At 35.8% G+C, this 26573-nt stretch overlaps 1 protein-coding gene across 3 annotated transcripts; it reads left to right on the top strand.

Moving 5' to 3' along the window:
* The first annotated feature begins 1649 nt into the window (after positions 1 to 1649).
* LOC138326697 (protein sprouty homolog 2-like) lies at positions 1650 to 26256 on the top strand. Of its 3 annotated transcripts, none has more exons than XM_069272700.1 (2): positions 1650 to 1806; positions 22290 to 26256. In XM_069272700.1, exon 2 carries the CDS (start codon positions 22396 to 22398, stop codon positions 23185 to 23187), a length of 792 nt encoding a protein of 263 aa, XP_069128801.1. In that variant the 5' UTR covers positions 1650 to 1806; positions 22290 to 22395; the 3' UTR covers positions 23188 to 26256. The 3 variants fall into 3 exon arrangements, with proteins under 3 accessions (XP_069128801.1, XP_069128802.1, XP_069128803.1); XM_069272701.1 differs by lacking the exon at positions 1650 to 1806 and adding an exon at positions 1834 to 2573; XM_069272702.1 differs by lacking the exon at positions 1650 to 1806 and adding an exon at positions 1834 to 2577.
* The last annotated feature ends 317 nt before the right edge of the window (positions 26257 to 26573 follow it).

Genomic DNA, 26573 nt, shown 5'->3' with positions numbered 1-26573 from the left:
TTTTGACGATTTTAAAGCATTCTTAACACGGCAATTTTTCGATTTAAAGTTACCTTTCGGTTTTTGTTGGGTACGGGGGTCTCCCCCTGAAAGAAAAAAATACGAATTTGTATTTTGATGATTTTAAAGCATTCTTAACACGGCAATTTTTCGATTTAAAGTTACCTGCATTTAGAAATGATTATTGTAAATGTCGTCATATCATTATGCAACCCAGCACGATCTGAACATACCGGATCCACACCATCGGCACATTGTTGTGTAACTCAAAATAATAATGATTTGATTGTCTTGCCAAGATATATAAAGAAATTCATCTTTTATTATTTTTGGAAATAGTGTAATCCCTTAATGGACGTTTTGAGTCTAGTTCGAGTGTATTGAATTTTCATTATTAAAGGTTTGAACATTACGCGCTTGAACATTTTAGGAATAGTGTCGCGCAGCGGAAAATTTTCAAAAATGAAGTATAAAAATGTGCAGGAGGACCCTTTTTTCTTTCAAATGTGCAATTTTAGAAAATTTCACTCAGCGAAAATGGGGGGGCAAAAAGACATGTTTGCCCCCCCCCCATTCTGCGGAACGGGGGGGGCAATTGCCCCCCCTGCCCCCCCGCTGCCTACGCCCCTGTATGTTTACATAGTCTGTTGTGCAAAATCAACACAATTTAAGTCGCCTATCGCGTCATCATATTTTTTTCTGTAATCTTTTACAAATTAATATGTAAAAAAAATATCAAAACACATCCACATTTGACATCACCTTATAAATAGAGATAATCCTGAAGCACAGGGATCCGATAATTAGTTACAGTTTAAAAATGGCCTTAGTGCACTATGGTGGGTCAATGATTATAGAAACTGTAACTAATTCTCAGATCCCTGTGTCCTGAAGGGGGTGGGTCAGGCCCGGGAGTGGCCCGGAGTTGACCGGTTGATGTGTAGGTGCTGTGCCGTCGCTTCTGCTGCAGACGAAGACAATGACGATCGCGACGACGACGATGATGTATTTAAATCTCTGATGATGATGAGACAACGATCATCATCATCATCATCATCATGAACGCTTGATGTTTAATCAGAAAAAAAACTATTATCTTTTAATATTTTATCAACCGTAAAATTATAGTAAGATATCTCATTCACAGAATATTGTAAAATTTGCTGAATCAGTTAGATGTAGTATGTGTGTTTATCACTTACAAATGACGGATATATTTTTTAAATTGACAATAATTGTCCCGTGTAAGGTTAACATTATATAAATGCGTTAAAATAGATCAAATAAAATCGAAAATTGAGCGTGATGAATTGTTCTGTCCTGATTTGTAATTCATAAATTACACTTTATCAAATATTATGTGAGCGTCGACTGGTGAAATGAAACGTGAAGAAAATTACCCCTTCTTATCAGGTAGCTATTAGTACACAGTAATTTATTTGCTTAAATACGTAGCGATTTCGGTTCGCTGGGTTCATTGACAATTTTCTATCCCTCGTTTATAAACGAAAGCTTAATATTGTTCCATATATGGTTCTATACTAGTTGATTGTAGGAGTAGATTGTAAATCCTTCCGTCGACGCACATTTGTTGTAGCCTAACCATTAATAATTGTATGCTACTAGCCTAGGCCTACTAGATAGCTCAACCACATGAATGAAAATACACCACGTGACTTAATCCATCCCACCCCCACATCCAAATGGATTAGTCCAGCGGAAGTCGTACGAACCAGAAGAGGTCAAATGAAGTGTCGAATTACAATAGGCCTATAAGAAGACCTTATAGGGATTTTAGCCGTAAAGGTAAGGTTTTGGTGATAAATTCATATCTTATCAAGGATTTTACAACTTACTTAAGTGCTATGTGTTGTATTTTTTGGAGGTAGGGGTGTATTTGCGTGTTAAACAAGGCGATATGGACGAATGATGTAGCGTTTTCTTCCATTCATCAGTTCGCCCCAGTGCTGCATTCGTTAGTCGGCGAATGTGGGAATCGCGATCTGCCATCTGACATTCTGCTGCGGAGTATACGCTGTTGGAATATCTAATATGACCGTGGATTATGCAAAGAATTTACACATTTCCATGGATTTAGAAATTAATTTCCAATGTGGATTATGCAATGTAGTGTTTGTGGTTTACTAGGCAGACGATCCCAACCATCGATTTTTTTTTGCCTTTCCCCGTCGGTAGCGCGGGGCACATCACGTTTCTAAGCCGACTTCCTGGGTTCGCCGTGGTGTTGGTGTGTTTGTGTTCGTATAGTGTTGTATAAAAACATCGGATTTATCGTATATTCATTGCAAATATTACACTGATACATGATGGTATGCTACACGAGTGCTTTTAACCACAATCTTTATCCAGGAAGTTAAAGTGTTGACAAGATTTTCCCGGTTTTAGTTAATGTCATGTGGCATACGAGAGAACAACGCTGTTTTCGCTTCAGACTGGATTACTTACAATGAAGGATTTATATGTGTAAAGAGGACACAATTGGGAATATTACTTCCATAACAGATTTTGGATATTAACTAGCCTATTTCTAGTGCTTTTGCCCAAGGGAAATGGTAGGTCAGTGTACTGTATAAAAAATGGAACATTTCTTGAATGATGGGGACAGTTTTCACTGTTGTTTCATCTTACTTTATCTAAATTATGTTGATTGTTGCCTTTTTTTGAACAGAACATCAATCCTACATGTTGGCATATGACAGGCTAAAATGGATGTGGTCATCCACAATATACTCAAGCTTGTACATACTGTACCATAAAACATGTCCTCTCCCTGCACAAATTTATAATGTTAACAATCTATTTTATATGCATATATGTAAGTGATTAGCTAGGGCATAATGAATTTCATTTTGATTGTCTCCATGAAAATTACAAATTTTTTCACATGAAATTTTAATAAATAATTTTGGAAAATTTTGTTTAAAAAATAACACATATATATATTCATTCAATATCACAACATGTCACTCGCTGCCATGTAACAAGGTTTTTCGACTGAATATTAACTTGGGGCTGTGACACGTTTGTCAGCCGTATTCATTAGAGAGAACAGTTCATATTATGATGTCATTTGTAAATTAACGAAGAGTGATTTTATAACAGTCCTAATTAAGTTTTAAAGAGACAATTCACTCAGGCTAATTCTTTTACATAACAGGAAGCAAAATATGGTATAAATGTATTGTTATACATTTCTTATGAAACATATAACATAAAATATTGACAAATTCCACGTCATTGTTTAGTATCTCAATTGAGACCGTTATAATTATAAATCGTTGATCAATACGATAAAGCAGGTACAATATGTAAGCTGTAGCCATACACGAGCCAAAGTCACACATGCTCAAAAATGAACTACATAATCACTGAGGAGATGATAAAATAATTTTTAGGCCAGATAATTCACCTAATAAGGTAAACACAATACTGTCAGAGCGATTTGAGCAGTTCGAGACAAAAGTTGCATTACTCTAGGAGCAAGGGACAGGGTTCGGCATACAATATGTTCGACATCAATGTGTAATGGCGGACAGCGAGCGAGTTTGAACATTTCACACGTATTTCACCACCATGGGTTTTTCTGACATATCATAGTAAAACCGACTGATCTAATTTTCATTAGAACTGTTTTTTTTCCGATATATGTACAAATTTTAATGTTCTCTTAGACTGAATTGTCCCTTTAATGAACTTCTAATCTATGAAGCTAATTTACTTGACATATAAAAAGTAGGATTCGAACACAATCTACTGAGTTGGTTACTGTTCATAATCCTTCATAAATTTATTTAAAAAAAAAAAAATACATACAATTCAGGCTCAAATAAATCTAATTCTTGGTGAATTTCACTAGATTTTGATAGATTTAGAGCTTTAGATGTGGAGTAAGCAGAATGTGTTGAGTTGAATAAAATTTCCTTAAATGATCTGTTTTTTCAAATCATGAAAATGTATATGTTTTATTGTTAACCTATCAATCATACAGATTTCACCAAATGATATATGATATACAATGGGAAAAATTGATTGGTGGATGTGTACGTGTATATTCTTTCGTATGACTAAGATTTGTGTATGTACTTCAACTTAGTAAGTTTTGTACCCGCCGATGGTATTACTGAACAGTGATAGCAAGCTGTTTGGCCATATATTCCTGCACGTATGGTTGAAATATTATATTAGTATCTGTGCTGAAGACCTAGTCATTACTGATAGTGCTGTACCTCGCATCATAGTGCACAATGCATTCTGTAGTGCACTGACTGCAAGAGTATTACACGTTTTCTTACGACCCATGAAATTAATGTTGAATTCAAAAAGTTTATCTCTAAGAAATGTTTCATCAGAGTCAATGGTAATTTTATAATTTAGATAATATATTGATTTATTACACATGTACAGACAGCGCTACAGAAAAAAATGAATAATAATATATTGCATTAAATGCAGATGATCTGATCCTGGGGTGCATTTTTGACTGGAAATTCATTTTAATTAAAGTCTTCAAAGGATTAATTCCCAATGAATATTATCACATAATCCCTGATTTCTAAGTCTATAATTTTGAAGTTTTTTTGTGTATTTTTCTGCTGTATAATGCTTTATTCTAATTGCCTCACTACTTGTAGTAATTATCATGATCATTGCATGAATTAAAGCTAATTTGAGCTGCATGGTCATGGGATGTGATCATTGCAATCTGGAAAATTTCGGTGAAAGTTGATATAAATTTTGAAGTAACTACAAATCTTACTGCACTTTTAGTATTTGACCCAATAAGATTTTCATGATCAAGGCGCTTAAAAATTGAAATTTAAGAGATGGACATATTTATTGTAGGGCTGCCACGGGTACTAAATTTTGTCCCCGGGTACCCGAATTTTAGTACCCGACCCGTATCGGGTACTCGACACAGATCTACTCCTTTCGTAACAAATTGGGTTACGTTAAGTTTGCTGTTTGGAAAGATTGGTTGATCGACGGAGATTCGATGAAATCATATGTGAGTTCAGTAAAGATAGCTGCTTCAGTCGTTAATTGTCTACTTCATTTCTATTTGACATTCATAATTCATTATTGCTAATGAGCTGTCGTAAAGTGTCAGTCTAACCATTTGAAACCCTGTTCGTCAGTCTGTAGCACTCCCAGAGGAAATGTTTTTGCACATGCGCAACAGGAAGTACTACATTCGGACGGTCTCTTGTGTTATCGGATATGACTATAGTGTGACCTATTTGTTCTCGCATCAAAAGACGGTCATGAGAAATAAAATGTATTGAAAAGATAAGGTGTCATCCTTGGTGAGTGAAAATAAAAACAAATGAGTTGGATTTTGTAATACTTTTAATATAAGTTCTCGACTTGTTTACGTACATCCAGACGAATTGTCCTATTTTGACGGGTACCCGGGTACACATTTTTTGACCCGGTTACATCCCCAACCCGACCCGTAACCGGGTACTCGGGTACTCGTAACAGCCCTAATTTATTGGGTCGAATACGATAATTGACAACCATCTAAGCAAACTATAGATCCAATCAATCTGTAGTAACATTGAAAACAGAAATAATTTAGTTGTGTCTCAAGAGAGTGCATCAACTGTGCACTCCAGATAAATATTTGTACATTTTACAAGCATGTCATCAATTACTTTATACTGCAACCACATAGATGTTTAACACAGATTTTTTCTGACATGTCTCTTAAATATTGGCCATCGGTTCACACATAAATGTCGGAGTTCTACGTAGTACCTCCCTTTTCCAAGTGGGATTACAATTTTTTTGTACCGCACAAAAATTATCTGGAGCAATGTTCAACTACATGCACATACAAGTGTACCGTATTTCACCGCAAATAAGACCCCTCCCGCAAATAAGACCCCCCACCTATTTTGACACATTTTCAGACTTAGGGGGGATGTCTGCAAATAAGACCCCCACCTATTTTTCAGTTTACTGGATGATGGATTTGAGCAATGGAGTAATTAAAAATATCACCAAAATGACTTTGTATCGGAACTTTTTTTGTTTATTTTATCGGCATAGAAAAATCACGTAGTAAAGAACTGTTTGTGTGCTTGTTATTTTTGTCATTTAATTCAAGTTAATTCACGGGTGATTTAATTTAATTATCAATAACTACGAAATGTGAACAGTGCTTATATTTAATCGGAGGCTATTTTCAACAAAATACGCCGATATTTGTTTCCATGAACACTTCAACACGTTTTAGTGTTCGTACGGCTTGTCATTTTTTATATGCATCGGCAAAGATATTCGTCATTGATGCAGATCGTTTCTGCACTCGTAGATTCTAACTTAATACAATCATTACCTAAAACATCTACTTAAGGCATTTACAGTTTCAAATATGTTTATTTGTGAACGTAACGTACCTGTAGTTCACGATCAGTTGGAGAAACCATGCTTTACTTTTCGGCCGCCATGTTTTGTTTACGCAGTCAGTATAATATGATTAGCCGCAAAGTTTCGTATTTTACTCTGGATACCAAAATACTTGCTACGATGTTTTAATGCAGTTAATACTTGGATTAATATCTGAAATATTATCAAAAACTATCGTCGTATCAATAGCAATACCGATCAAATTCCCAAACACGACCCGGTGTGAAAATGTGAAAGTATGGCTTCAACCCAGCGCCATTTTCCTACACATGTGCGTGTACGATGTTACAAACAACTGCATCAGTGCATGTCGGCACGTTGAAGTTAAATCACGATCGTTTGCTCATTTGGCTGAGACAAATGTACGTAAATTCTTCTGTCTATGAACAAATTTGATATGTAAACGTTTGCAGTGAATTTTAAATAGGCCTGAGTCTGAACGGCGATCGTCCTTCCGATTCACGGCGATTGATTCACGTGTTTACTAAGACGGAGATGTAGTTGTGATCGTAAACAATAACCTAATTTGAATATTTTAAAATAACAATACGATTATTAAAACTTCTAGATTAAAATGACATTGCTTATGATGCTGTTTCTTCGTTTTGATTCATTGGTGAATGTCCGCGTGACTCTTGCAAAAATGTGCGTTTCCTTTCAGACTTACAACTGCCCTAATATTGTTTAACAAATTATATTTTAATTTGTCATAATATTTGATTTAATTTTACTCATACGTCTTCATTATTATTATAAATACTTGAACATCTTGCTATTACCCATCTGTCATACGACTGTTACAACGATGACAGGACATTAAAAAATCCAAGATGGCGACCTCATAGATCGATGTTATCAGGCGGGTTGTCCGCAAATAAGACCCCCCACCACTTTTGACCTTTATTTCTTCTCTGGGAGGGGGGTCTTATTTGCGGTGAAATACGGTATTTCTCTCATGTTAATCCTAAGTTTTTGGGGGATTAAGTTTTGAGGGAGATGAGATTTTCTTGAATATAGACTATAAATATATAGAGCTCTACATGTATATTGAGTAAAGATCCCTTATAATCTGTCCCCAATATGATTACTTCTGTACTGTAAATTTCGATAGAACCTATTACTATTCATCAAGCCACGTGCACTTGACCTTTGATTTCTGCATGCAGATTCAGAAGTGAAATCGTCATATCTCATAAATCTGAAGAGTCAAAACCAATGACAAATAGATGTATGCATGCTTCAAACACAACACAGGAGTCAAATCTGACTTTGGGAATATGCTTGCCAGGGTTTTCTCTACTGGATTCCCTGCAAACTACAAGTATATAATTTCAATGGTTCTAATATTAAATTTTTAGCTCATCTGGCCCAAAGGGCCGGTGAGCTTATGTCATGGCGCGGCATCCGGCGTCTGTCGTCCGTCCTCTGTCCGTCCGTCAACATTTCTTTTAAATCGCAACTAGTCATAGAGTTCTGTATGGATTGTAACCAAATTTGGCGACAAACATCCTTGGGGGAAGGGAAATAGAACTTGTATAAATTTTGGCTCTGACCTTTGGGGGGGGAGGGGCAAGGGCCCAATTGGGGAAATGTAAATCCTATAAATCGCTACTTGTCCTAGAGTTCTGCATGGATTGTAACCAAATTTGGTCACAAACATCCTTGGGGTAAGGGGAAAAGAGCTTGTATAAATTTTGGCTCTGACCCCCCCGGGTGCAGGAGGGGTGGGGCCCTAGGGAATTAGAGGTACAGATATTTGAATTCCTTTAGAAAAGAAACAATGAACCTGTATTTAGAACATTACTTGGCATTACAAACCAGGTGAGCGATACAGGCCCTCTGGTCCTATTGTTGTATCTAGATCTGCATTGGTAAAAATCATAGGATGGGCCCACAAATCCAGTGTTGTCCAGGTCATTTCCAGAAATGTGTACATGTATACTATTGGTTTCTGAATGAGGATGTTAGTATATGAGGATGTGGAGACTGTAGTAAGCTATGTATGTATATACCGTTTTAGGGATTTTGTACAGCGGCAAATACAGTTGTAACTCGATAATTATATACTCTGAAGTCAAACCATAGCTACACAACAGCTATATGATTTAATCACTACTAAGAGAGCAAGTAATACTAAAGTTCAAAGTACAAAGCTATACATTTATATAGATACATTTGAGTCCCTGATATATATATCGTTAAAAATATTATACATTTAGAAAAATCCAAATGCACAGTAATTAAGGATACATTGGTAGATGTTGTGATTTTCATAACAAAGCTCCTATAGGCTTTGAAATTAATTATCGTTAGGATTTAGGTATTATAATACTGTAGTACAAAAATCAATGGACAAGCAGACATGCAATAATAATTATAGGATATGTTGTTCTAGATCTATATGGTATAATATCTGACACCTATGCCATATTGAACTTCTATATGTTTGTGTTGTAGTGTAGTTTGTTATCTGTGTCAACCTGGCTGTATAACTTATAAGATTTCATTTACATATATATATATATATATAAATATAATATAATAAAGCCTCAATTTAATACAGGAAGTCGTGTAGCTATTACTCCGTAACATATATACTGTCAGGTTATATGGGCACATGCATGTTAACATTATAACACAGGACTTGAGGAGTGGGGAAGGATAGGCAGGAATGTTCCATCTTAGTACTAGTCTTTTATGATTAAATCTTCATTTATACAGGGCAACAATATAAACGTGACTTTTCATCAAAATAGTTTGTGGTTAAAAACACCACTCCACACCTAAGCTTTTATCCAACAACTTGGATAAATACATGTAGGGTTGGCCACATTTGAGGAATTTACAATATCAAGCATGAACAAGACAATTTAATTAAGCATCCATGATCTTGTAAATTAGATCTTATGATATACAATACTACTGAAAAATCTACATGTAAGTACGTACACATATGCTAGTTTTGACTGTGTCCCATCATTATTATATGATCTCTGTATCGTTCCTCCTTTTACACATTATCTTTTTAGTTGTAACTCTGCTGTCTCCTTTTAAACCTAATTTTAAATATAAATTGGGCATTTTATCATTGAATTTGAATTTCATGCTACATAGTAGTTGTATATGCTTGTATGATAGAAGTAAGGCCATACCAAAAAAATATTTTTTTCCAGTAACCCGACCAACCCTATAAAATCAGTGCCTACTCAATAAACTTTTTATCAGTTTTGTCCTCAAGCAAACAAATAACAACCTAAATTTTGTTTGGTTTTGCACAAAATAAGGAATTTTGGTACAAATTCTGTAAATCTAAGACACCAATAATCTGCTGGAAATCAAATCCATGGTTTATAGATCTAAGGTTGCATAAATTTAAAGACTATTTCTGTTTTTTATTGCAAGAAACTGGGATGAAGAGAAAAAATCTTTAAAAAAAAAAAATACCTACCTATATCTAACGACCCTTCATTTTCAAAGGGTGTTACCGGAAACAAGAATATTATTTTATTTGGCCTAACTTAAGGATCATGTAGGGTTAAAGTAATGACAGTGACCTTGACCTCAATTTTATGAAATTTGACCTTGTCCATATATACAAGCTCTACATCTTGTGAACTGATAGGTAGGCTTGTCATTGGAACTGAAATATATATGATTAGGTCACACATCATTTATTTAGGCCAGTATATCCTGTACGTTCTGTATTTGAATTTATATAAAGTAGCTCATGATCCTATCACTGTGAGTCTTTGACCATACAGGGTTGGCTACTGTGTAGACGATTCAGTTTATATCATGGTCATTCAAGTACTGATATATATCCAATGTTAACCCTTACATATAAATTTGACCTACTTAATTACATCTCAGAAAAAAACTTCCTTTATACATGATGCTTATTGTCTAGTAAAGTTGATTCTTATGATATTCTTCGGAATCATCCTCCGTTTGTTGCCCAGCATCAACTTTTCCTTTCAAACAACTTCTTCAAAACTACAGGCTTGGGGCTACGAGATTGATGGGTTGTATCATTCTTGGATGAAGTAAAAAATATAACAATTCAAAGTTTGTAAAATTGGGTGACTTTGCCATTGTTCTTCAATATCTTCATTTAGAGCCTGTCCGTCTGCCTGTCTGTCCGTCTGTCTGTAACACTTTGTTTCTGTGCAATAACTTAAACAAATGTAAATTATTTCTTCAAACTTGGTGAAAAGCTTAAATGCCTTAAGGGCTCAGCCAAGTTTGAATGCGACTGTCGATTGACCTTATTTAGCGGAATTATGGCCCTTTGTATTACTAAAAACTGCATTTTCTTCCATTTCCATGCAATTAGTGTAACAATTAAATGTAAACCGATTTTCTTCAAATTTGGTTACAAAGTTAAATGATTTAAGGGCTCGGCCAAGTTCAATCATGACTGTCGATGGACCTTATTTAGCGGAGTTATGGCCCTTTGAATTACTAAAAAATGTCAGTTTCTGCCATTTCCGTGGAATAAATGTAACAAAATTAAACTGATTTTCTTCGAACTTAGTTACAAGATTAAATGCCTTAAGGACTCAGCCAAGTTTGATCATGACTTTCAAAGGACATTATTTAGCGGAGTTATGGCCCTTTGCTTTAATAAAAAAAAGTCAGTTTCTGCCACTTCTGTACAATAACTGTAATAATTATAAATATTTACCAATTTTTCTTCAAACTTGGTAACTAGGTTAAATGCCTTAAGTGCCTGGCCAGTTTGGATCAAGTCTTTCAGCTGCTCTTATTTATCAGAGGTATCGCCCTGTAATTTATTACAAATGTCAATTTTCTGCAGTTTCTATGTAATAACTAACAAATGTTAAAACTGATATTGTTAAAACTTAGTAACAAACTTGAATGCTTTAAGGGCTTAGCCAAGTTTGATTAAGGTTATTGAAGACTATCCAGAAACATTGCATGAACTTAGTTGACTAAAGCTTTAAATATTTGTGAATTGGCTTCAAAAAAGCACATAAACTACACTGGATAAAAGTCTTATTTAAATGCTTTATTTCATATTTCATAATTTTTCCCAAATCTTGGTTTTGTCGCACATTTTCCCAAATTCAAAGCCACAGGCCCCATTCCCAAAGCAGTGAGAAAAAGCTCTGCAATTTGTTTTCAATATATACAGACCTGATATTGAGCCTGTAGCATATATACAAATAATGACCTTGATATTAATTTACAATGTACATATGTCTGGTATGATTAATTCCTGGTATTGACTTATATATATATATTTAAGTTATGGATATTAACCAAAAGACCTTGAGATCTTAAACTATAATAGCATTAATCTGAAATCCCAGTACTGTAATATATTGTCTAGCAATAATTGTACCTCTTCCTTCACAGACATTATATACTGCACACTTGTACATAAATGCTTTGATTATATAATTCATGATTGGAATAAATATACATATGCATATTCCACTATTCACATGCATATGTAGACTGTATGCTGACCCGTGACCATTGCTTTTTGTGAGGCCTTTGTGTGGGTCTGAAAATGACATAATGGCCGCGCGGGCCCTAGGCCTATTCTCAATGGAAATTAAAGGTAGGTTTCGCCCAATGAAATATAAAGACTGCGAAATTGAAATTTATCCTATACATAGATATAATCTTCAGATCATTTTCAATGCATACAGCGAACAATATGGGTGGTCAGTTGCCTAGCTTGACCAGGAAAATACTCCTCTAAAAAAGAGCGAAGTCAAGCTTTACATAGAACATGACGTGTTTTTTTCCAAAACGAGGCCACAGCAACAAACGGAAGCGTGCAACAAAATGTCAGATAGAAGTGATCTAAAACACTTCATGTTACTTACATACACTCGCTAACTTTGTACACCAAATATACATGTAGTTAGTCTGTGTCTGTTTGTGTGCTGGCATATGTGTTGAAATTTAATTCACCACGTGCAATGCCGTTACACGAGTCCCAACAAATCCCCGAAAGTTCCGCTTGATATGTGGCTTCTGTTTCTTCTATTGCTACATGCCATCTCTGAATTTTATTCCCTATAGATATCCTAGGGTGCTACCGAATCCATTATAATTTCCTCCACTTTGTTGCTGATTCAGATATTTTTTTTTCATCTCGCACACTTTCGTTAGCCATTTTGTTTACTTTTAGTGCGTGACAATGCGCATGCGCCAAACTTCGACAACACAATCCATCGCAGCTTCATTTGCATATTATTTTGTCTGACGGACACCGTAATAAATCAAGGATTTCCTTCAATTTTGTATTCAAGACATATTTGTTCAATCTCAAACACATAAAGAAATTAAATTGAGATATTTTAATATGTTTTTTCATCTTTTCTTCCGCTTATCGCATTTCACACAAAAAAATATTTATTTGGTTGGGCGAAACCTACCTTTAATGTTTAAAATTTTAGTAAAATAGTCCTTTCCCAATTCAGCTAGAAATTTTCAGCAGTATAGTTCTAATTTATTAAGTTGTAAACAGGCTTAAACAGCTATAAATACTTTGTCCATTATTATGTATATTTTTGTACTTATATTATGTGCATGTTTTTTATGAAATTGCCTATTTAAAGCTTTATTTATAATTTTGACAATGCATTCACAATACATGTATTAATTCTACCTTTTTAGGTCATCTGACCGAAGGTCAGGATGACCTATTGTCATCATGTTTCGTCCGTCGTCGTGCGTCGTGCGTAAGACTGTTTATACAAAAGCCTACTCCTCCTTCATCCTTTGATGGATTTCATCCATATTTGGTTTGAAGCATCATTAGGGAAGGACAATCATATTTTATATAAATGAGCCTGGTCCGACCCCTAGGGGCTGAGGGGTGGGGCACCAAAAGGGCAAATTTTCTTATTTTAAGCTTTAAAATCCTACTCCTCCTTCATCCTTGGATGGATTTCATCCATATTTGGTGTGAAACTTCATTAGGGAAGGACAATCATATTTTATATAAATGAGCTTGGTCCGACCCCTAGGGTCAGAGGGGCAGGGCCTCAAAAGGGGAAATTTTCTTAATTTTAGCTTTAAAATCCTACTCCTCCTTCATCCTTGGATGGATTTCATCCATATTTGGTGTGAAACATTATTGATGAAGGACAATCATATTTTATATAAATGAGCCTGGTCCGACCCCTAGGGTCAGAGGGGCGGGGCCACAAAAGGGCAAATTTTCTTAATTTTAGCTTTAAAATCCTACTCCTCCTTCATCCTTGGATGGATTTCATCCATATTTGGTTTGAAACATCATTGGGGAAGGACAATCATATTTTATATAAATGAGCCTGGTCCGACCCCTAGGGGCTGAGGGGTGGGGCCCCAAAAGGGCAAATTTTCTTATTTTAGCTTTAAAATCCTACTCCTCCTTCATCCTTGGATGGATTTCATCCATATTTAGTGTGAAACATCATTAGGTAAGGACATTCATATTTTATATATTTGAGATAGGTGTGACCCCTAGGGGCTGAGGGGTGGGGCCCCAAAAGGGCGAATTTTCTTATTTTAAGCTTTAAAATCCTACTCCTCCTTCATCCTTGGATGGATTTCATCCATATTTGGTGTGAAACATTATTGATGAAGGACAATCATATTTTATATAAATGAGCCTGGTCCGACCCCTAGGGTCAGAGGGGCGGGGCCACAATGATATTTCACACCAAATATAGATGAAATCCATCCAAGGATGAAGGAGGAGTAGGATTTTAAAGCTAAAATTAAGAAAATTTGCCCTTTTGGGGCCCCATCCCTAAGCCCCTAGGGGTCAAAAAGGCTTATTTAGCTTTATCCTCCTTCATCCTTGGATGAATTTCACCCATATTTGGTGTGAAACATCATTGGGGAAGGACAATCATATTTTATATAAATGAGTCTGGTCTGACCCCTAGGGGCTGAGGGGTGGGGCCCCAAAATGGCAAATTTTCTTAATTTTAGCTGTCCCAATTCCTGTTTTCAGGTTTCGGTCTCCAATCTCAATGAAAAATTTGTCTATAGGGGTTTTAATTGATGCCGAACAACATACAACATTTTCTTAAAGATTTTTGGTATTCCAAGATTGCCGCTGGCCTACTTCCTGTTTTAAGGTTTCAGTCTCCGATCTCAATGAAAATTGGTCTATAGGGGTTTTAATTAATTCAGAAGGGGGAACTTAAGGTGAGGACAATCATATTTTTTAAAGGACCGAGCTAAGACCCATGGGGATAGTACGGCAGAGGTCCAAAATGGGAGCTTTGCTGAAATTTGGCTTTAAAATCTGACAACTCCTCATATTAATCCTTGAATGGGTTACAACCATATATGGATGAAGGGCTACAAAGTTTGTTCAACAAATGACATTTACCTATTTCAGAAACTTACATATTCAACTTAGGAGTTCCTTGTATTGTTTGTATTTATCGTTAACCAATACTTTATACTGTGACTTTGTTGTTTTGTGCCATGAGTCAGATGACCGTTTAGGCCCATGGGCCTCTTGTTAAAGTAAAAAAAAATTTCCCCAGATCTATTCACATTCGTCACTGGATGACTTAATTTGCTAATTATATAATTTTTTTATCTGTTGAAATTTAGCAAAGTGTGAACATTCATGTGTAAATAAGTGTAATGTATGTCATATTCTACAAAAGAGCTAGACCTGGAAATCAAATGTATGTTTTGATGTAAATCAACATATATAATTAGTGTATTGTCATCAAAGTATATACAATTGAAAACATTTTGGAGCAATTGAGGTAGGGGTGGAGAAGATAGGGATCTGTGTAATGTCAAATCTTTGGTTAATCATGTAGATTACACTGATTTTTCTCCTTATATAAATGGGGTAGGTAAACGACCCAATGCCAAACCCCCCTATTTATTATTTGTTTAATCTAAAAACAAACTACACAGAAACTGTTGTAATTGTCGTCACCTTTTGATAAAATAAAACAGTTTACAGTTTTACAATATCTAATCACTTGAAATACCATGTTCAGTAATGGGTAACTTTTTCCCCAAGACTGCTCTTTTTGCGATTAAAAATTCCCATTTTGTTACGAAAATTTTTTTCCCAAAATACCCTGAAAAATTATGGATTAGGTTTTGATTAGGTTTTAATTTGGTTGTTAAAAGTCAGAATTAAGAATTACAATTTAGGTACATAAATATTATATACACTTTAAGCTACTATAAATGTGCATTATCCCCTCCACTCTCATTAGACAAGCTAATTTTAAGGAAATGTAACTCATTTCCTTGAACTTCAGAGGGGAGGTGATCATGATGGGGAGGCAGGCATTGATCAAAGGTTATAATTTCTACACTAGTGGGGTATATAGATAACAGCAGTCTATAATTATCTTACCTGTGTTGAGCCCAATTAACGGGTGCCCTACAGGTGAGATAACCAGATGACCTGTCTGCAGGCTTCATTATGACCAACTAACAATCCATGGGGATGGCTGCAGCCCCATCCACATCCCAGTATATATATATATACATAGTGTAACCACCATGGCCAACTTACCTTGGCATCTATAGCTAGGTATCTAGAGAAATGTGTCTGTTATATACCTGGTACCTATTCCAGGGATATTGGTATACTTTATAGTTTAATCATTCTGAAATTATTATTCTATATTATAGGCAATTAATTAAGCCCCATGAAATTGCATATATGCAAATTTTGATATGAAAATTTGTCAGCTGTTTACAATCGAGGCTCAATGTTTGAGTTAGGTAGTTGTGGTAGAATTTGAAAATGAAGTTACTTGTTTTGTAGTTTACACACACACACACTCACATATATATATATATATACCTGTTAAAGAAATTGGTAACATTTTGTTTATATATAATTAGATTGTCAGTTCAGTTAATCAATAAAAATATTTTGACTGCATGCAATTAACATTCATTGTGACAGTCAAACTTTGTTATATTTTAGAATTTTATAGACAAAATAAAATTTAAAACAATTGCTTTCTTAGATATTCAATACTAAGTTCTTTTTATTTAGATATATATAAGTATCTCTAAAATGTAATTATTTTTAAGTCATGAGTATAATAAGACAGAGAAAATTGTTTATCATAATATAATTGTAGGTGTAATATTATTTTTCCTTTGGTTCAGGCTGTCAGCTATCCCCGATGATTGTATGTAAAATCTTTACAAAAGATCAATCATACATGATCATATTAAAATTATATACACTGGTTCCATCTCAGTTCTCTGTCTGGTTTATTATATAAGCTCTTGGTACCATAAATTTGTTGAGTAAATATTTAGACTGTGTATAATAAGGTCTCCATTAGACAAACTACACAGAGTGAATGAGATAAGTTGTACTTGTCCTCCTACAGTGTAGATTGTGGGGCCCTGTATCTGGGTCAGAAAAACATAAACCACATATAGTGCAAGGCTCATCTGCTCACAGTCACTCCAGGGGACTGTGTACTAAACCACATATAGTGCAAGGCTCACCCGCTCACAGTCACTCCAGGGGACTGTGTACTAAACCACATGTAGTGCAAGGCTCACCCGCTCAGTCACTCCAGGGGACTGTGTACTAAAACACATATAGTGCAAGGCTCACCCGCTCACAGTCACTCCAGGGGACTGTGTACTAAACCACATATAGTGCAAGGCTCACCCGCTCAGTCACTCCAGGGGACTGTGTACTAAAACACATATAGTGCAAGGCTCACCCGCTCAGTCACTCCAGGGGACTGTGTACTAAACCACATATAGTGCAAGGCTCACTTGCTCACAGTCACTCCAGGGGACTGTGTACTAAACCACATATAGTGCAAGGCTCACTTGCTCACAGTCACTCCAGGGACTGTGTACTAAACCACATATAGTGCAAGGCTCACCAGCTCACATCACTCCAGGGGACTGTGTACTAAACCACATATAGTGCAAGGCTCACCCGCTCAGTCACTCCAGGGGACTGTGTACTAAACCACATATAGTGCAAGGCTCACCGCTCACAGTCACTCCAGGGGACTGCATGTATACTAAATCACATATATATAGTGCAGGCTCAGCTGCTCACAGTCACTCTAGGGGGCTGTGTACTGTAATACCACTGTATTTGAAATGAAGTTCTGTAAGAGTGTGTTGGTGAGACTGCATTGTGTTTCATGTATTGTGGTCACTCCATGGGACTGTGTACTATAATAAAAGTGTAATGAGGAGACTACAGCACTATTTGTAAACTTAACGTGCACCAGGGTACTAATATACTTCATGAGACTGGAAACTTTAAAAAGTTTATTCGAGACACTGTGTGTATTTGTGTATTACACTCACCGTAATGATCATTGTGATACAGAGCAGTTTTTGCTATCCTTGTGAATTTTCACCCCTAAAACCTGCAGAAACCTATAGCTACATGATATTTCTGTAGCCACATAACAGGAATACTAAGTTACTAAAGAGTTTGTTCATGAGGAGACTATATAGCTATATTACTGTGAATTAGTACTCTACATTTAATTTATGACAGAAATGCTACTACTCCACAATAGATCTAGATATACATGTATATATATACCTCCACACTATGTAATCATGATGTCCACTATACCAGGTAATTGTGATTTCCACTATACCAGGTAATCGTGATGTCCACTATACCAGGTAATTGTGATGTCCACTATACCAGGTAATTGTGATGTCCACTATACCAGGTAATTGTGATGTCCACTATACCAGGTAATTGTGATGTCCACTATACCAGGTAATCGTGATGTTCAATTAACCAGGTAATTGTGATGTCCACTATACCAGGTAATCGTTATGTCCAATATACAAGGAAATGTCCACTATACCAGGTAATTGTGATGTCCACTATACCAGGTAATGTCCACTATACCAGGTAATCATGATGTCCTCTATACCAGGTAATCGTGATGTCCACTATACCAGGTAATCGTGATGTCCACTATACCAGGTAATTGTGATGTCCACTATACCAGGTAATCGTGATGTCCACTATACCAGGTAATTGTGATGTCCACTATACCAGGTAATTGTGATGTCCACTATACCAGGTAATTGTGATGTCCACTATACCAGGTAATTGTGATGTCCACTATACCAGGTAATTGTGATGTCCACTATATCAGGTAATCGTGATGTCCAATTTACCAGGTAATTGTGATGTCCACTATACCAGGTAATCGTGATGTCCACTATACCAGGTAATTGTGATGTCAACTATACCAGGTAATTGTGATGTCCACTATACCAGGTAATTGTGATGTCCACTATACCAGGTAATCGTGATGTCCACTATACCAGGTAATCGTGATGTCCACTATACCAGGTAATCGTGATGTCCACTATACCAGGTAATCGTGATGTCCAGTATACCAGGTTATCGTGATGTCCATTATACCAGGTAATCATGATGTCCACTATACCAGGTAATCGCGATGTCCACTATACCAGGTAATGTCCACTATATCATGATGTCCACTATACCAGGTAATCGTGATGTCCACGATACCAGTTAATTGTGATGTCCACTATACCAGGTAATCGTGATGTCCACTATACCAGGTAATTGTGATGTCCACTATACCAGGTAATGTCCACTATACCAGGTTATCATGATGTCCTCTATACCAGGTAATCGTGATGTCCACTATACCAGGTAATCGTGATGTCCACTATACCAGGTAATCGCGATGTCCACTATACCAGGTAATGTCCACTATATCATGATGTCCACTATACCAGGTAATCGTGATGTCCACGATACCAGGTAATTGTGATGTCCACTATACCAGGTTATCGTGATGTCCACTATACCAGGTTATCATGATGTCCTCTATACCAGGTAATCGTGATGTCCACTATACCAGGTAATCGTGATGTCCACTATACCAGGTAATTGTGATGTCCACTATACTAGGTAATTGTGATGTCCACTATACCAGGTAATTGGGATGTCCACTATACCAGGTAATTGTGATGTCCACTATATCAGGTAATCGTGATGTCCAATTTACCAGGTAATTGTGATGTCAACTATACCAGTAATCATGATGTCCACTATACCAGGTTATTGTGATGTCCACTATGCCAGGTAATAGTGATGTCCACTATACCAGGTAATCGTGATGTCCACTATACCAGGTTATCGTGATGTCCATTATACCAGGTAATCATGATGTCCGCTGTACCAGGTAATCGTGATGTCCACTATACCAGGTAATCGCGATGTCCACTATACCAGGTAATGTCCACTATATCATGATGTCCACTATACCAGGTAATCGTGATGTCCACGATACCAGGTAATCGTGATGTCCACTATACCAGGTAATTGTAATGTACACTATACCAGGTAATTGTGATGTCCACTATACCAGGTAATTGTAATGTACACTATACCAGGTAATTGTAATGGCCACTATGCCAGGTATTGGTGATGTCCACTATACCAGGTAATCGTGATGTCCACTATACCAGGTAATCGTGATGTCCACTATACCAGGTAATTGTGATGTCCACTATACCAGGTAATCGTGATGTCCACTATACCAGGTAATTGTAATGTCCACTATACCAGGTATTGGTGATGTCCACTATATCAGGTAATCATTATGTCCACTATACTAGGTAATGTCCACTATACCAGGTTATTGTGATGTCCACTATACTAGGTAATTGTGATGTCCACTTTACCAGGTAATCATGATGTCCACTATACCAGGTAATCGTGATGTCCACTATACCAGGTAATTGTGATGTCCACTATACCAGGTAATCATGATGTCCACTATACTAGGTAATCGTGATGTCCACTATACCAGGTTATCGTGATGTCCTCTATACCAGGTGATTGTGATGTCCACTATACCAGGTAATGTCCACTATACCAGGTTATCATGATGTCCTCTATACCAGGTATTGGTGATGTCCACTATACCAGGTAATCGTGATGTCCACTATACCAGGTAATTGTGATGTCCACTATACCAGGTTATCGTGATGTCCACTATACCAGGTTATCGTGATGTCCTCTATACCAGGTGATTGTGATGTCCACTATACCAGGTAATCGTGATGTCCACTATACAAGGTATTTGTTATGTCCACTATGCCTGCAGGAAATCGTGATGTCCACTATACCAGGTAATTGTGATGTCCACTTTACCAGATAATCATGCAAGGTTGATCATTTCGTTTTCTAAATATTTATGCTGCAGGGTCTATAAGTGCATGAAGACTGCTGAACATAAGAGTAAAGAGAAATATGGTACTTTCATAAATATTCTTTGTTAACTCTCCATTCACCCCTGAAATTTCATAATGGACTGGTTTAGCCTGTGATTTAGAAGAGCCTAAAATGTGTCTTTAGTGGTAAATGAGTTAGTCATGCTGTCATTGATGGAGGTTAAATTTTGTGTAAATAATGGAAAAAGTGTGAATATCCATGTGAGGAAGAAACTGTTTTAATAGTAATTTGTAAGCATTAGGTTTAATTTTTACAACAGGGGAAATTGTAACAACCAGAATAGGGTTTGAACCTTGGTCCAGACTGGGATCTCTGGATCTGAATGGCCAGATGTACCACACACAGGTCACCGTTGTTTAACCCAATCTATATCACATATACTACATCATTATCAAGATTTCCTCATTTTCCATCATTATATGGATCCAATCTTTTGTCCAAGAGTTGTATTGTCTAGATCTGTCCTAACTAGCTAGTGCATCAAGATCTGGGTCCATGCTTTTGCATATAAATCTTAAGTACTTGAGGTCACAGATTTTCTTAACTTTATATTTCTCGTAGACGTATAGCTACACAGATATTTGTATTGCTTGGAATTTTTGGGATGTTTTACGCATGTGGATCCAGGTACAAGTTTTACTAAAATACTTTAATAATGTAACTCAATATGTTGAGATCTAGCTATCTGCTCTAGTCTGCTGGTATAGGTTGGCAATCAATCGGAATTCTCTGAATAATTACAGAGCTCATTAATTTGTCTACTATTAGTTACAATTGTAATTGATTGATGCGCTAGTTATCACAAACTGTTCCTCCTAATTAATTGTAGAAACTTGGATTCTCTAGTGTTGAGGATTTTCTTATACCTGAATGGATTTCTTGATGAAATATTCTCGAAAAATAAAATGGGAGAGAGAGAGAGAAATAGAAAGATTTGATCACGAGGGACCATGAAATGACAAAATATGATGTATTACGGGTTTAATAATGAAAGCTTCTAAAATAAGTAGGCCGTACCATCAAGAGCCAGTTGTAGGGTTATAAAACTAAAATTATCTTTATAAACACATTGAGACTAACAGAGCTGCAAAGTCTTAAAACATTGGAAGGAGGTCCAGCTAACTCATGCAAATTAAATGTTTAAAATTACAAAAGCAATTATAGCACTTAATTTACTCAAATATGAAACCACTACAGAAATGCCATTGGTCCTAGCTAGATGTGTAAAAGAGGATTTCTTTAGCATTATCACTTTTGACATACAATATCATGAGCATAAATCGCTAGTATTGTTGATCAGCAGTTACAAATATTTTTGTGTCAGTACAAAACCTTTGAAAAGGTGTATGCCGAGTACTGTTTTGTACATGCTTTTGAGGTACTGTACATGATACTTAACAAATTCATTTTCGTGATTGATAATTGCCAGCTAAGTACCAAATTTAATCGTAGCTGATCCACTGGTATGCGAAAATATGTTGGTTTACATGTACAGTATATATAAACCATCAAGAAAGATATATGGAAATGTTTTACATTGCGATTCTTGAAACTAGAATGAAAACTAATGTTTAATTATTATTTTTTTCTGTCATTACAGATCTTGATCGGGATGTGAAGACAGCGTACAAGTACGAGAGACGATACTACTGCGGATACAGGGGGATGTTAACTACAGCATGTAGTGAATTGCCTATAACATCTATATGAGATCAGCGCTGAGACCAGCAACCAGAACGACTCTGCCACCGCCCGATCAGGGCAGTGGTGTCGTAATTACGCTTGAGCAGGTGCGCCCGCACCCAAGGAAGCAAAATGAATATGTAGACTCACCCAGGGGGCTGCCCCTGGGGAGCCTCAAAACCCCTGCATCCCAGGGCACTGTGATTATCGGAGGGGGAACGAGAGAGAGCCCCCATTCTCGGGTGATATTACCGGGTCGTGGAGTGCGGTCATTGAACACTGTTATATCCACACAACCACCCGTGTCCATTTCTCCTCCGCTGAAAAAGGACCCTTTGATTGAGGAGGACGATGGCTCGATTACTTGTAGGAAATGCGGGAAGTGTAAGTGTGGAGCGTGTACAGGCCAGCGTGAATTACCGTCGCGGTGGCTTTGTGGGAACGAATGCAGTGCAAATGCGGTGGTTGAAACATGTACGTGTTTCTGCTGTGTAAAAGGAGTTTTCTATCACTGTGGAAAAGACGAACAAGATTCCGATTATGTTTGTGACACGGACCCATGTGCGTCATGTAGTAAACCGCACTGTTGTAAACGATGGACATGTATGGCAATGATGTCGCTCTGTCTACCTTGTCTTTGTTTCTATTGGCCGGCGAAGGGTATGCTCAAAGCATGTACTGTTTGTTATAACAAATGCCGCAAAAAGGGCTGCCAATGTTCGTCTAAGACCAGCAAGCACAACAGCCAACAGAGTTCACAGTCACAGTCACGGCGCTTACTGATAGAGTCGGATTCGAGTACCGGTAGTTCTTGAGAATTGTTGGCATTTGTGATTGTTTAACATATGTGTGATATTTAGTGTACAAAACACATACGCTGTACAATGTACATGACGCGAGTCCCAGAGTTTACTGTGCCAGTGGTTCAAATGATCGTGTAATATCATTAATTATCTGTTAAAGTCTTGTACCTATTGGAGAAAGACAAAGATATATAATTATTGTTTTGACCAGTTCTTTTTAATGTTATATTGGATAAACTTCATACCATTCTTTACTGTATTCTGTGCCAATTGACAAATATATATTTTTTTGTTTTGCTTCAATTCTTCAGACATTTTGCTTAAATTCTCTAATAAAGTTTCTGTTGTTGTCGTACAGTGAACAAATTGGCTATACAAAACTTGCTTCATGTCCAAGTGCTGAATAAAACAATTACTCATGGATGCTTGAGGATTTAACAAAAAATCTTAAGTGCTTTCACTTCAATCCTGATGTGGAATAAAATTTTAGTGCATTATTTGCTAAATTTTTTATATTGGAATTGTTATATACCTTCTACTGGAAGAGAGAAGAATGAAAAGAAAGGCGTTCATATCAGATTGTATGAGTGGAGCAAGACTCGCTGTTATTTGAATTAATTAGTTTTTCATAATAATGGATAATTAAGCACTCTTGGATTCATGGAATTCAATAACTACCTCTAAAAGCAAATAGCATGCTTGTTGGGACTCAAATTCATATTTCTACAAAAGTACTAATTATCACTACCAATTCTGCCTCAACGGCCTTGTACAAAAATCCCAGTTGCTTGGCCATCAATCTAAACAAGTCTATGAAATAGTATTTGAGAGTACATCTAAACTATTACATGTAATCGGTGTAGTTTGGTATGTAAAGTATAAGGTCGTCAATAAATTTGAATGGGGATTTCACTCAAAAAATACATTAATATTTAGTCAGAAGGACTCTGCAATGTCAATGAAATGTGGAAGTTGTATACAAATTAAAATTATTTGATTTTGAAAAACTTTATAGTGATCAGCTATCTGTTGTACACTCTAAAAATTGTATCTGTTTTGAAGTCATTTGCACATTTATTACATTAAAAAAGTTTCAGCTTATCAAGTGATAATATTTAATATTATTATATTTATCAAGTGATAATATTTAAAATTATTGTACAATACATTAATTATAAATTACTGTATAATGAAGCAGAACATTGCTGTGCTTGCCATTGCCATAATTCAACCATAGAGTCTGACTCCTGCACATGTGCATTAGCGGTCTGGCTTAGATGTAAGTGAAAACTTAACTGGTAGTGGAGTCTAAAAATAATTCCCAGCGTTTTAAATCTTCCACTCAGTTATAAAATACCAGAACAGTCGTGTACTGTTTTAGATAAAACTGATCAGGAAGCCGAAATTTATAAGTAATTTCATCAGAAACCTAACCATAATTCAATTGTTCTATAAGATATGACTTCTATTTATTTTGGTTTATTTTATAACTTCCCCAACACCAAATGCATGCTATGAAGTTACTCATCAGATTTAGTGATTTTGAGCTACTGTTTCTCTGTAAGAAATATTCCAGATGTGGCTCCAGAGGGATGTATGTACTAGATTTGGCCGAGCAAAAGGGGGGTAAATTAGGGGATTCTTCATCTATTGCAGGAAAAAAATCACCAGGTTTTAAAACTTTTTATCAATAGTTGAAATTTTACATTATACTTCAATAGTACTTTTAATGAAGAAAAAGATATTACTTAGTGTCTTTTATTTGATTGATTTTCATGTTTTGCTGAAAGCTATTTTTGACATTTTAACATTCTTCCCCAAATTTCATGAGATGAAATGTACCCATTATTCATGAACATGCCTTTTGGAATGTGAGAAACTGTCAGCTGTAATTTGAAAAGACTGAATTATTGGTGACAAATTTTTTTTGGTTTCCAAAATTTCGTTTCGAAATCAGTCATTTGAAATTTCAGTTTTAATTTCTCAAATTTTCATTGGGTCACATAATTACGTAAAAGTACAGAATGTATAATATATGTGTACATCATATTATGATAGATCGACATTATAAACAATCTCAGTGCAATAGAAAATTACAGTTTGTGCATGTATAGTTAAACACATTGTATTTTATGTAATATCATTTCATAAAGTTACATTTTAGAAACCGGTTCATCTCCTGAAGCAAACACAATTTTCATATTTGGAATTTTTTTCCCATTTATAATTTATAAATTAATTCACATGAAAAATGCACAAACTTCTGCAAAAATAAGTTGGCTGTATTTTCGGTTGCTGGAGAAACACATAGTTACAAAATTTCAAGCAGAAAGTGCCAATGAAATTTAAGATGTATTTTTTCATGAATCAAATTTAGAATATAATATTACTATAAAGTACCAGGTATTTATGATCAGATTTGCATGTTCTTCAAAGAGTTCTTCACTGCACAAAAATATTGTCTTTGACAATTAAGATAAAATGTTTTGAAATTCACTTGCAGTGGCAAAAAAAACAACTAATATTTTTAATTTGTAAAGTCAGTTGTAGCCGTTTTGACAAGGTGACTTCAGAATTCAAAATTGTTCTCATGTTTTGAGCATTTGTGTATTTGACATGTTTTTAAGAATGTGAACAGAGTATGTTCATTTGTTTGTTGTAAGATGTTAATTACAGATCTTATTGATTAATAAGGATAATGTAGGACTATGTTAACACGTTGTTATTTGGTATAGATTCCAGTACATTGAGGCTGTAGTTATATATATGTTGTTAAACTTCAACTTCTGGAAGATATGTGATTATTAAGTTGTATGTATATAATTGTCATTTAAAAAAAGTGTACAGTCATTTTGTGTATATAAAGAACAAGTCAGCTATATATAGATCTATCAATTTCTGTATATTGGCTAATTATGTAAATGGATGAGTTTGCAGACTTTAGCTTTAAGATATGTACACAAATTTTAATTCTGTCTGTTTGATCTAGTATTGTACATTTTGAGTTACACTCTCATAGTGTACCCATCAACATTTTTTTTTTCAAATGGATTAATAAAATTAATTGCATTTAAAAAATGATTTTGAAGAATGCTTGTGTTTTGTGGAAATTCAGGATTTTAAGAAATTTTTATTTCTTAATTTTAAACACTACAATATCATAGTGTGACTAACAGACACTATTAACCTACACTGTGACTGATATATAGTTCGGTACTATTAATGGTCAAGGTTCTTGACCACTAGGATCTCTCGATGACAATTTATGATATTACAGTCTCTTGCGCGCTGACTCCTCGGTTATCTTCTGACCAGGTATGAAAATCTGACAAGTGCAATTTTGTTACAAATATCTGTTGGACTTTACTCCCTCTGTAGACCTGTCGACAGAATAATGA

The sequence above is a fragment of the Argopecten irradians genome, chromosome 7, assembly GCF_041381155.1.
Source record: "Argopecten irradians isolate NY chromosome 7, Ai_NY, whole genome shotgun sequence".
In the NCBI taxonomy this organism is placed as follows: Eukaryota; Metazoa; Mollusca; class Bivalvia; order Pectinida; family Pectinidae; genus Argopecten; species Argopecten irradians.
The sequence above is the reverse complement of the archived record's forward strand: the minus strand, read 5'-3'. Positions and strand labels throughout refer to the sequence as shown.